Source organism: Pituophis catenifer, unplaced genomic scaffold (genome assembly GCF_029215685.1).
Source record: "Pituophis catenifer annectens isolate HBS135680 unplaced genomic scaffold, rPitCat1.0.hap2 SCAF_10, whole genome shotgun sequence".
Taxonomy (NCBI): Eukaryota; Metazoa; Chordata; class Lepidosauria; order Squamata; family Colubridae; genus Pituophis; species Pituophis catenifer.
The window spans coordinates 6,777,230-6,789,640 of record NW_027256890.1 but is presented as its reverse complement, the minus strand read 5'-3'; the positions used below and the strand labels follow the sequence as shown (position 1 = coordinate 6,789,640).

General features: G+C 45.1%; 1 protein-coding gene across 1 annotated transcript in view; it reads left to right on the top strand.

Annotated features, from left to right (window-relative positions):
- GALNT9 (polypeptide N-acetylgalactosaminyltransferase 9) overlaps positions 1–8,371 on the top strand; it is a 125,255-nt gene extending 116,884 nt beyond the window's left edge. Inside the window, 5 exon segments of the mRNA XM_070950740.1 lie at positions 884–1,069; positions 1,678–1,815; positions 4,568–4,663; positions 5,249–5,416; positions 8,225–8,371. Coding sequence (XP_070806841.1) covers positions 884–1,069; positions 1,678–1,815; positions 4,568–4,663; positions 5,249–5,416; positions 8,225–8,371 — 735 coding nt within the window.
- Positions 8,372–12,411: the final 4,040 nt, after the last annotated feature.

The following is a 12,411-nucleotide window of genomic DNA, read 5'->3' as shown; positions in this document are numbered from 1 at the left end:
CTTGGGCAGCGGGGTGGACTAGAAGACCTCCAAGGTCCCTTCCAACCTGCTCTTCTGCATTCAAAATTAAACACCTCTGGGGCCCCTTCCACCTCTGTGATTCTGTGTTCTAGGACATTTAATAATTACACAGCCCATTCTCATATTCAAAACCGGAGTGGCCCTTTGCTCTGGCTACATTCTTTGTGTGTGTGTGTGTGTGTGTGTGTGTGTGTGTGTGTGTGTGTGTGTAAAAAAGTTTTTTAATTTTTTTTTAAGACAAACATTTAGTACATCATTCATTTCTTCCATGTGCCATCTCGGTGTTATCTCCAAAAACTTCTTCTTTTCTCTTATCTCTTCTATTTTCGTTCTCGCCAAGTCCATTACAAAAATTTCCCACTAATCTAATGTTCTAGTTGTAACATTTTTTATCTATCTCTATTAAAGCTTATTTGTATCTTTTTTCTAACCAATAGTAAAATTGATTCCATATCTTAAAATATTCTGAGTCTCCTCTTTCTTTTATCATCATAGTTAATCTGCACAATCTAAAATTTTTCTTAATTACTTCTCGCTCCGATGGTATATTCTCTGCTTTCCAATTTTGTGCATAAACAATTCTTGCAGTTGTTATTACATGTATAATCAAATATATATTGTCTTTACTAATTTTCTCTGGTAAGATACCCAATAGGAACAGCTCTGGTTTTAAATCTATATGTTGTTGTATCATTTCCTCCAACCGTAATTTAATTTTATTCCAATAGTTCTTTGATTCAGGGCGTGTCCACCACATATGATAATATGTACCTGGTAACTGGTGGCATTTCCAACTGGCTACAGTCCTTCTCAATGACCGATTTTATCCACCTTCATATAACGGGCTTAACTTTTCCCACAGGTCTGGCAGTGTGGCGGGAGCATGGAAGTCCTGCCTTGTTCCCGGGTGGCTCATATTGAACGCACCAAGAAACCTTACAACAATGACATCGACTATTACGCAAAGCGCAACGCCTTACGTGCTGCTGAAGTGTGGATGGACGACTTCAAATCCCACGTGTACATGGCGTGGAACATACCAATGACGGTAAGGGGAGGACAAGGCCTCTTTCCCACAAGTGGAACATTCCTGAATTCTGCTTATCAGCCAAGATAGTAGACAGGTCACCAACTTGCCGAAACCTCTCCTGAAGTACCTCTGCCTTTTATGATACTGCTCCAGCCTCCCTTCCCGATTCTGCTGAGATTTAATTAATATTTATTTCTGGTTTTTAAACAGCATCTGTAGATTCAGAAGCTGCTTACATGGCTTAGGAAGGAAGGAAGGAAGGACGAAGGGAGGGAGGGAGGGAAGGGGAAGGGAGGGAAGGAAGGGAAGGAAAGGGAAGGGAGGAAAGGAGGGAGGAAGGAAGGAGAGGGAGGGAGGGGAGGGGAGGGGAAGGAAGGAGGGAGGAAGGAAGGAAGGAAGGAAGGAGAGGGAGGGAGGAAAGGGAGGGACGGAGGAAAGGAAGGAAGGAAAGAGAGGGAGGGAAGGGAAGGAAGGAAAGGGAAGGGAGGGAACGAAGGAAGGAGGGGGATTGGGTAAGTTGGTAGAAGAAGACCAAGAAGACCAGCTGTAGACCAAGTCAACGATTGTGTGAACTGGAGAACAAGCTGGTAGAATCTGGTTTTGTGGTTTGATCCTCTGTTTCACAGAACCCTGGCGTTGACTTTGGAGATGTGTCAGAAAGGGTTGCTTTACGGCAACGTCTGCAGTGCCGGAGTTTTAAGTGGTACTTGGAGAATGTCTATCCTGAAATGAGGGTTTACAACAACACCATCACCTACGGAGAGGTAACATGTGAATCCCCGTCTCTCCAATCTATTGTTCTTTTTTGTGCCAGTCTGGACTGGTTTGGCTTGTCTAAAGAAAAGAAGAATTAGGGATGACGTGATAACAGTCTTCCAGTATTTGAGGGGCTGCCCCAAAGAAGAGGAGGGTCAATTTCTTCTCCAAAGCATCAAAGGGGGCACAAAGCGTGTGAGTGAAGCGAACCGGTGGTAACACCGGTTAGAACCCACCACTGCCCAGCCTCCTTGCTGTCTGACTCGAGCGCCGGCTGCACAGGCTGCTGGTGCGACACCACACCAGCCTTCTCGTCATCGGGATCAGTCACAATCCGCGCAGGCCACTGGCGGGCCACAACACCAGCTGACTTTCTTGTCTAAGGTGGGACTGGAACTCACCATTTCCAGGTGATTGGCCCAAAGTCACCCAACTGGTTATCATGACTAAGACAAAACTAGAACCCACTGTCCCCTCATGATTGGTCCAAAGTTACCCAGCTGGCTTTCAGGCCTAAGGCAGGACTAGAACTCCCCGTCTCCTGGTGATTGGCCCAAAGTCACCCACCCAGCTTTCATGCCTAAAACAGAACTAGAACTCACTATCTCCTTGTGATTGGTCCAAACTTATCCAACTGGCTTTCATGTCTAAGGCAGGACTGGAACTCAGAGTCTCCAGGTGATTGGCCCAAAGTCACCCAACTGGTTATCATGACTCAGACAGAACTAGAACCCACTGTCCCCTCATGATTGGTCCAAAGTTACCCAGCTGGCTTTCAGGCCTAAGGCAGGACTAGAACTCCCCGTCTCCTGGTGATTGGCCCAAAGTCACCCACCCAGCTTTCATGCCTAAAACAGAACTAGAACTCACTATCTCCTTGTGATTGGTCCAAACTTATCCAACTGGCTTTCATGTCTAAGGCAGGACTGGAACTCAGAGTCTCCAGGTGATTGGCCCAAAGTCACCCAACTGGTTATCATGACTCAGACAGAACTAGAACTCACTGTTTCCTTGTGATTGGTCCAAAGTTACCCAACTGGCTTTCATGTCTAAGGTGGCACTAGAACTCCCAGTCTCCTGGTGATTGGCCCAAAGTCACCCAATTGGCTTTCATGCCTAAGGGAGGACTAGAACTCCCCGTCTCCTGGTTTCTAGCCGGGTGCCTTAACCATTAGACTAAAACTGGCTCTCTAAATAAGTGAGGCTGCGGAGTGATGTAGAGTCACATCGAAGGAAGCGTGCCCCCCCCACTCCAGCTGAAAAACACCCCCCATAAATTCAGAAATCATCCTCAAGTGCAAGAATCTACCTTAAGAATCAGGTAGGCACAAAGAGAAGGAAGCTCCTTTCAACGGGGGAAAGGCAGTTTTTGAGAAATTGCCAAGACAATTTTTGGCTCGGCGGCAAATATTTATGCTGTCCAGCTGTAATTGCTAATCAGGTTAGGAGTGTGATGTATAACCAGGCACCTTCTCCCTGCTTGTCTCCCGGAACTGCCGATTTCGAAGATAGCTTCCCCGTTATTATTTTTATTTCCCCCCCATTAAGCCTTGTTGTCTTTGGCCTCTTGTCAACGGAGGAACTAAATATACGAGGAAAGATATAAAACATACCGAGAGGTTGTAAAAATATATTTCTCATCCATCCAAACACTCTATTTATTTATTTATTTATTTATTTATTTATTTATTTTTGAAAGCCTGGGTCATAAAAAATAACCAGGACAGCTTCACTGCTGAATCACACTCTGTGTCGTAAAAAAGACACTGGTTCCCATTTTAAATGCTGGCAGCGCATTTCGGGGAACGCGAAGGATTCCGTGCTTCCTGACCTTGGGAATTTGTGATGGGCAATGAAACGGTATTTTATCTCGGTCTTTCAGAGGAGAAGATTCACATAACTCCTGAGATGCTCGTCTCATCAAGCCTCGAGTTTGATTCTGGAGAGTTTTACCTTATTTATCTTCGGTTTTATGACTCTCGGTGAAGATGCCGATTTTAAAGGACTCTCGGCTGGGAAATGGGATAAGAACGCATCCATCTGCAACCGTTTGGGTTTTGATTTCTGGTTTATCACAGTGGAAGGAAGCCAGGCACTAGTTAGAGAGGAGACAGTGTGATGTCATGGTTTTGGGAGTTGGAGACATGGGTTGAGTCTCCATCTGTGGTCAATAAGGTCAGACCAACTTCAAAGAATTCATCAATTACCAAAGTGGAAAAAATGTTTTAGATGCACCTATTTCTTTCTTTTTCTTCCTTCCTTCCCTCCCTCTCTTTTTCTTTCGTGTCCAGTTGTCTCTCGAAAAAGCACTTTTGGGACAACCATAACCTGGATGACTGAAAATCTTCATACACTCTCCCTCCCTCCCTCTCTCTTCCTTCCTTCCTCTTTTTCTTCCTTCCTCCCTCCCTCTCTTCCTCCCTTTTTCTTTCTTTCTTTTCTCTCTCTCTCTTCCTTCCTTCCTTCCTTTCTTTGCAAGGGAAGAAAACGAGAAACTTAAGGGAGATTTTGGCATTGAGAAAATGTAGCTTGAATAAATAATATTTGTCTTGCATATATAGATGAGTTGGATCATTTCCCTTAACGCCGTTTCTCTTCTCTGTCTTTTCACTTTCTCGCTCTTCCTTCCTTTCCTTCTTTCTTCCTTCTTTTCTTCCATTTTTTCTCTTTCTTTCTTCTTCTTTTCTTCTTCTTCTCCTTTCTTTGTCTGTCTGTCTGTCTTCTTTCACTTTCACCTATCTACCCTGGGTTTGATTTCAGGTACGCAACAGCAAAGCTAGTGGCTACTGCTTGGACCAGGGTGCAGAAGATGACAATAAAGCAATCCTCTATCCATGCCACGGAATGTCTTCCCAGGTAAAAACACACCTTTGGATGTTCTTTTGAGGTTAAGTGAGACCTTCACCTTGGAGAAGGAGAACTGATTCTCAAGCTAGGTTTGGGGCTGGAGGTTTAGCAAGGCAGCACAAAGTCTTGAGGAACGTCTAACCAAACTAGAGGCACATTTGATGTAAAACAGGCCTGCGTCCAGTGGTGGGATCCTCCAGGTTTAACAACCAGTTTGGTGATCGCGCAATTTGCGCGTGCCCATGTCTGACATGCACTTTCAAGAAATCTTCACTTCCTGGTTTCTTTGGAGGAGTAACTCAGTTGATTTGCGCAGCAATCTGCTCTACCGTGCAAATCAGCTGAGAAGATAAAGGTCAGAATGGGCCCATCTGAAAGTTGGGCTGATCGTTGTAGCTACCAGTTCGCCCGAACTGGTAGAATCCCATCCCTTAGCCACAAAGTAAGACTTCATGGGTTTGTATGAGGAGGAACAATTTTAAAGAGGAGGGGATTTAAGATGAGAGCTCAATTTTTAGCAGCCCTCTTGTTGCATTTGCGGTTGTGCTGGACTTAACTGCGGTCTTATTACCTTTGATTTGGTTTCGGTCTCAGCTCGTCCGTTACAGCACCGAAGGATTGTTGCAACTGGGCCCGTTGGGATCCACAGCGTTCCTACCCGACTCAAAATGTCTCATAGATGATGGGAAAGGAAGGACCCCAGCACTGAAGAAATGCGAAGATACGCTGAGACCAACCCAGCGACTCTGGGACTTCACACAGGTATGACAGGCAGGTCGGAATATACAGATACGAGAGATACTGATAGAAGAGGATATTTGTAGCTGAGGGATGAACTGTGGGGTTCTTGGTGCTCTCTGAGCTTGGTTGCTTTCTTGCAGACGTTTCATGACCCAACATTATCAGTGCTAGAAGAGAGTGAAGTTTGCAAAATGGAGGAGGAGTGGGGGTAAGGAGAAGAATATAGGAGGAGGAGATGAACTGTAGGCTCCTTGGTGCTCTATCAGCTGTTTTTTTGTAGAAGTTTCATGACTCACTAGGTAATGTCTTCAGTGCTATCAGTTTGTCCTCTCTTCTAGCACTGATGATGTTACCTAATTGGGTCATGAAACATCTGCAAGAAAACCACCAAGCTCAGAGAACACCAAGGATCCACACAGCTATGTGAGGAACTGAAAGAGAATTTTTATTCTGTTCAAGTATTAACACTTCCTAAGTCATTGCCAATTTATTGCCTTCCAAATGTATTGAGATTCCTGTTCCTACAACTCTCAACCACCATGGGAGTTGAGAAGCCTGGAAATTCCATGGGATTCTGGGAGCTGTGTGAATGCTGAGGATTCTGGGAGTTCTCGGAAATTCTGGGAGCTGAGGATTCTGGAATTCTGGGAGCTGAGAATTCTGGGAACTGAGGATTCTGGGAGTTCTCAAATTCTGGGGACTGAGGATTCTGGGAGTTTTTGAATTCTGGGAGCTGAGGATTCTGGGAGTTCTCGAATTCTGGGAGCTGAGACTTCTGGGAGTTCTCTGGAATTCTGGGAGGTGAGGATTATAGGTGTTTGATGAATTCTAGGAGCTGAAATGGAGGCTGAAATGAAATTGGACTTACATCTCTAACCAGCATGGAGGATACCACGTCAGCAAAGGGAAACATACATGAAAAGGGACACACACTCACATGTAGAAACATTCCCCAGCTGGTTCCTATTATTATGAAGAATCTCAAACAATTTGATTTTCCATTTAAGGGAAATAAAGCAATCAGTCATTTTGATTACATTTTTTTTTTTGACTCTTTTCTCTTGGTGCCTCCAAGCAATGCCAGTCCCTAACAGAAGATTCTGTGTTTTGAAGGAGAAAGCTGCATATTTAACTCTTCCCTCACTTGTCTTTTTTTCACTCACCTCTTTGAGGCAGCCTTTTCCTCTTGTTCACATTTTGAAACACAGAAAGCCAGGCATTTAAATTCTTCTCTACACCAGCAAGTAACATCGTAAGTCAGGTCTCCACATTCTCCTTTTTTGGGAAAATCCAATATTCTAGCTATCTCCTTCTCCATTGTAACAGTCAGCAGAGTCATCCCAGTGCACCAATTTTTCTTTCCCTTCTAAATCCTACAGTGTGTAATTTCCATATTTTGCTTTTGTTTTTTCCCTTTCTTTCCCATTTTCATCAGAGATAGGAGGGTGTTCCCTTCCTCGCTCCATCTAGTAGTAACTGAAGTCCTATTCAGGTCTGGCTGCGAATTTGAGAGTTCAGAGGTTCTGATCGTGATCCTTGCTAAGAATGACGCAGTTAAATCTATCTTTAAATATATTTAGAACAGGGGTGAAATCCAGCAGGTTCTGGAGAACCGGTAGCGGAAATTTTGAGCAGTTCGGAGAATCAGCAAATACCACCTCTGGCTGGCTTTCTTCATACAAAGTGAAGAAAATTTGGTAAAACAAATTAGAGACCAGAGTCAAATGCATATAAAAAGGTTGCATAATATATTGATAGAAACAGACTCGGAAACAGAGTTAGTTAAGGATTGTATGATAAAACAGGCACAAAACTTTGAACAACCGATAATGATGGAAACATGGGAAAAGATATGGGTTAGAAATGTAAAATTTACACAAGCGCAAAACTTGAGAGAAAACTTTTACAAAATGTTTTATAGATGGCATTTAGATCCCAAAAAGTTAGCTTGTATGTATCCGAATTTACAGTCTAAATGTTGGAGATGTGATTGTGATGACGCTACTTATTTTCATGTATGGTGGACTTGTAAAAAGGTTAAAGCTCCTCTAATTCTTGAGCTCACTTTACAGAAAATTTTGGGACCAGTGCTAACTTGTTAGGTGTATCCTCTTTTTAAAATTTTGCACAATCCTTCCCTCAGTTTGATATCAGTCGAAGGCCAATAATAAAACTGTGAGGGTCAAAGAATCGAGGCCACGAAAAGATCTAAGATAGATATTGTCAAGGTTCCAAGGGATGCCCTAATTAAATCATGAATCTCGAGCCAAGCTTCAAAAGAAATCCAGTCATTTATTAGGACCTTCATGTCGGCAAGTTACCAAGTGAAGCCAGCTCTGACCCTACGTAATTTACGCTCCAATTATGACCCTGTTTCCCCCCTCGCCCCAGGGTGTGTCATCAATCACATTCGCCAACAAAGCAATTTCTCGGGTTGTAGAGGTCACTCTCCTCCGGCTACTGTAAGTATCCCTGGGATACAGCCTTGAGAGAGATAAGCATGGAATGTGCATTTGTTTTTGGCTGCTGTGCAGTTTCGCCAGTTTCCCATTCCCCTGGCCTAAGGAAACTCGAGAACAGGCCAGGGATGCTTTGCGAGTTGACAGATATATCATCAGCTGCTTAACAATGCTGGGATTTGACCTCCTTAATGAAGATCATCTTCTCTGCATTTTTTATGAATATCATTTTGGAATTCTACTTTACCAAATCGATGGTAGGGTTTACAAAAGAGCCTTAATCCTGCAATAGTTTTGGGGTGATTTGTATTATTTTGCTTTTCTTTGAAAAGGATGAGAACTTACAATCCTTCATCTTCCTCCCTTACAGAACGGACCCATCATCAACCGAGATACTGGCCGGTGTCTAGAAGTAGAAATGTCAAAAGATGCCAACTTTGGACTTAGATTGGTAGTACAGAGATGCTCGGGGCAAAAATGGATGATCAGAAACTGGATAAAACATGGAAGGCATTGATTTCCAAAGCTTCAAAGGACAAGGACTTCTCTTCTCCAAATCCCATGTGCTTAATCTCTCCGATGGTCGTAGATTAAGTAGGATTCCGATGAAGAAACCATGATGGCTCTAAGAAGGAGGCCAGAGTACAATTTTGGGGGTGTTATTCTTACTTTTTTTTTTTTAAGGAACAATGTGGCCTTGTCAATGTCGAAAAAGCTGACATGTCAAGGAGAAGACTAATGTAGGACTCGTTCCTTTTATAGACTTAGTTGGGTTGACTCTAAAGGAGGTCCCATCTAGTGGACCTTCTCACCTGCCTCATGTCAATCAGAAGTGACCGCCCCCCTCAACCGTTCCTTGTGTCGTTGGGCGACCAAGAAAGTTTTCTCGTGTTTCTTTCTGATGGATAAGAGAGAGAGAGAGAATAGACAATAGAATCAAATTTTGCTTTGGGTCTCATGGAATTGCGGGTGGGAGAGAGAACAGGGAGGGTAGCCATATTGGGGATGGATTTGGTAGGATGGATGGATCTCGTGCCTCGCTGAAGACGCTCCTGTTCCAGGCGGATTTTGTAGCTTTAAATTGCTGGCTGGCTGCACACAACCCTTTTGTGGTGAACAGACCCATGTGCCTTGTCTATTTGTGCTTCCTATCCTGGGGAACTGGGAAGTCACACACAACTTCAGCATGTCTGATGAACTCTTTCAAAAGCACCCCAAAAGGCAACAGCGAATACCCTGTAAATAAATTACACTGCCCTTCCCCCACACCCACCCCCCAAAATACACGATCTGTTTCCAGCAAGTTGACTTGGACGCCGGCTGATCACAAGAGCGTCGCAATTTCTTGGAACGGGAAGACGGATGTTGTGCGTTTCGGCCCTACCATCACATCAACCTGCAGAAGGGATGCTGGGTGGCGAGAGGTGCTTTGATTTGGGTGGGGTGGGGTGGAGGGGTCTATCACACCTGCGATGTTCAAACGGTTACCTGCAACCCCAGGTTTAAAGGGGCCACTTCTTAGGGACTTTCCAAACATTTCTGTCAAATTGTAATTGTTTTCCCCCAAATGGGTTGGAATAAGGGGCATTATTCAATGCCCTGGGGGATTCATCCCATCGGCTGCATTTCATTCATCTGGCATTAAATTTTAATTGACTGTATTGATTTCCGTCCTAGCAGCATTTGCTTTTGAAGGAGTCTGGTAGGGCTACTCAAGATTTAAGTGCAGGGAGTCCTCGACTTAACAAACAGTTCATTTAGTGACAATGGCACTGAAAAAAAGTGACTTACGGCCATTATTCTCACTTATGAGCAATGCAGGGTCCCCGTGGTCATGAGATCAAAATTCAGACGCTTGGCTGCTGACTCATATTTACGATGGTCTCGGGGTCACGTGATTTCCCCTTTTGTGACAAGCAACATCAACGGGGGAGCCAGGTTTGTTTAACGACCGGGTCACTAACTGAGCAACTGCAGTGATTCACTTAGCACCCGTGGCAAGAAAGGTCGCAAGACGGGGAAAAACGCCCTTAACCTTAATCTCTCGCTTAGCAACAGAAATTTTGGGCTCTCTTGTGGTTGTAAGTTGGGAACTACCTGTGCAGCTTTTGAGAGTGGTTGGCGTCACAGCTCCCGCAGGAGATGGTTTCGGATCTGAATGGCATAGCCTTAAGAAACAGATTAACAGAGTTGGAAGGGACCTTGAAGGTCATCTAGTCCAACCCCCCCACCCAAGCAGGAGACCCTGCACCATTTCTGACAGACGGCAGTCCAGTCTCTTCTTGAAAGCTTCCAGGGATGAAGCTCCCACAACTTCTGAAGGCAACTTCTGTTCCATGGGTTGATTGCTCTCACTGTCAGAAAACTTCTCCTTATTTTCAGGTTGAATCTCTCCTTGATCTCTTCCATCCATTATTCCCTGTCTGGCCTTCGGGTACCTTGGCAAATAGGTTGACCCCCTCCTCTCTGTGACAGCCTCTCAAATATTGGAAGACTGCTCTCGTGTCTCCCTTGGTCCTTCTCTTCACTAGACTAGCCATGCCCACGCAGTTCCTGCAACCATTCATTGTATGTTTTAGTCTCCAGGCCTTTGATCGTCTTAGATAGATTCAGATTAACAGAGCTGGAAGGGATCTTGAAGGTCATCTAGTCCAACCCCCACCACCCACCCAAGCAGAAAACCTACACCACTTCTGACAGATGGCAGTCCAGTCTCTTCTTGAAAGCTTCCAGTGATGAAGCTCCCACAACTTCTGAAGGCAACTTCTGTTCCATCGATTGAGTGTTCTCACGGTCAGAAAATTCCTCCTTATTTCCAGGTTGAATCTCTCCTTGGTCAGTTTCCATCTGTTATTCCTTGTCTGGCCTTTGGGTGCTTTGGAGAATAGCTTGACCTCCTTCCTTCTCTCTGTGGCAGCCCCTGAGTTATTGGAGCACTGCTATCCTGTCTCCCCTGGTCCTTCTCTTCACTAGATTAGCCAGGTCCAGTTCCTGCAACCGTTTCATCATGTTTTAGCCTTCAGTCCCCTCATCATCATGGTTACCGATTAACAGAGTTGTAGATCATCTAGTCCAACCCCCCACCCAAGCAGAAAACCCACACTAGACTAGCCATGCCCAGTTCCTGTAACTGTTCTTCATATGTTTTAGCCTCCCACCCTCCATTCCTCCCTTGTCCCATCCCTTTCTCCCTCCCTCCCTCCTCTTTCCTTCCTTCCTCCCTTGTCCCATCTCTTTCCCCTTCCTTCCTCCCTCCCTGCTTGCCTGCCTCCCTCCCTTGTCCCATCTCTCCTTCCTTCCTTCCTCCCTCCCTTGTCCTTTCTCCTTCCCTCCATTCCTTCCTTCCTTCTCCCCTCCCTCCCTCCTTCCCTCCCTTGTCCCATCCCTTTCTCCTTCCCTCCATTCCTTCCTTCTCTCCTCCCTCCCTCCTTCATTCCCTCCCTTGTCCCATCCCTTTCTCCTTCCCTCCATTCCTTCTTTCTCCCCTCCCTCCTTCCTTCCTCCCTCCCTTGTCCCATCCCTTTCTCCTTCCCTCCATTCCTTCCTTCTCCCCTCCCTCCCTTTTTCCTTCCCTCTCCCTCCCTCCTTTTCTTCCTTCCCTCCCTCTTCCCATCTCTTCTTCCTTCCTTCCTCCCTCCCTCCATTCCTCCCTTGTCCCATCCTTTTCTCCCTCCCTCCTTCCTTCCCTCCCTTTCTTCCTTGACAGATGACAAGAGTTCCACAGATTAACAGAATAACAGAGTTAAAAGGGACCTAGGTCCAGCTTAGAAGTCCAATTTAGAAGCCCAGAATTCTATACGATTCCACATAACTGGCTGTCCAATCTTTTCTTTAAAAACTTTGTTTCTACTTGATTCTAGGTTGCTTCTCTCCTTGATTTGTCTCTACCTTGCTTCTTGTCCTGCCTTCAGGCGCTTTGGAGAATAGCTTGACCCCTTCCTCCTCTCTGTGGCAGCCCCTCCAATATTGGAAGGCTGCTATCCTGTCTCCCCTGGTCCTTCTCTTCACTAGACTAGCCAGGCCCTGTTCCTGCAACCGTTCATTGTATGTTTCAGCCTCCAGTCCCCTCATCATCCTGGTTGCCTTCACAAGATGTTGGCTTCAACTCCAGCCCAGTGGAAAAATATGTCTTTGATGCAAGTGGGGTGCAGCACCGATCTTCTGGAGAACTAGTTCGGAGGCTGACAGCTTTGGTTCCTGCAGTCAGATCCCATCAAAGGTATTTCTAAGCTCATATATATATTGTTTCAGTTGACATTCAGTCTTCTTCTCTGGAGACTACGGCACATCTCTTGCAATAAATCCACTCTTTTCTGTATGCCCACCTAATTTTCTGACCGGAATTAACTTGGACTTGTGTACATGTGTCGTGCTTTTCAAATCTGCAGATCAGCGATCACGTGTTCGTTAGAAAAGAACAGACATGAGCTACGTGTGCCAGGAACTCAATTCATTCACTAAGTGGCAGCAAGTCAACTAAAAGAGAGATCCAGGTTAGAATTAAGGAGAATTTTTGGACAGGGAGAGCAATTAATCAGTGGAACGGCTTGCCTCCAG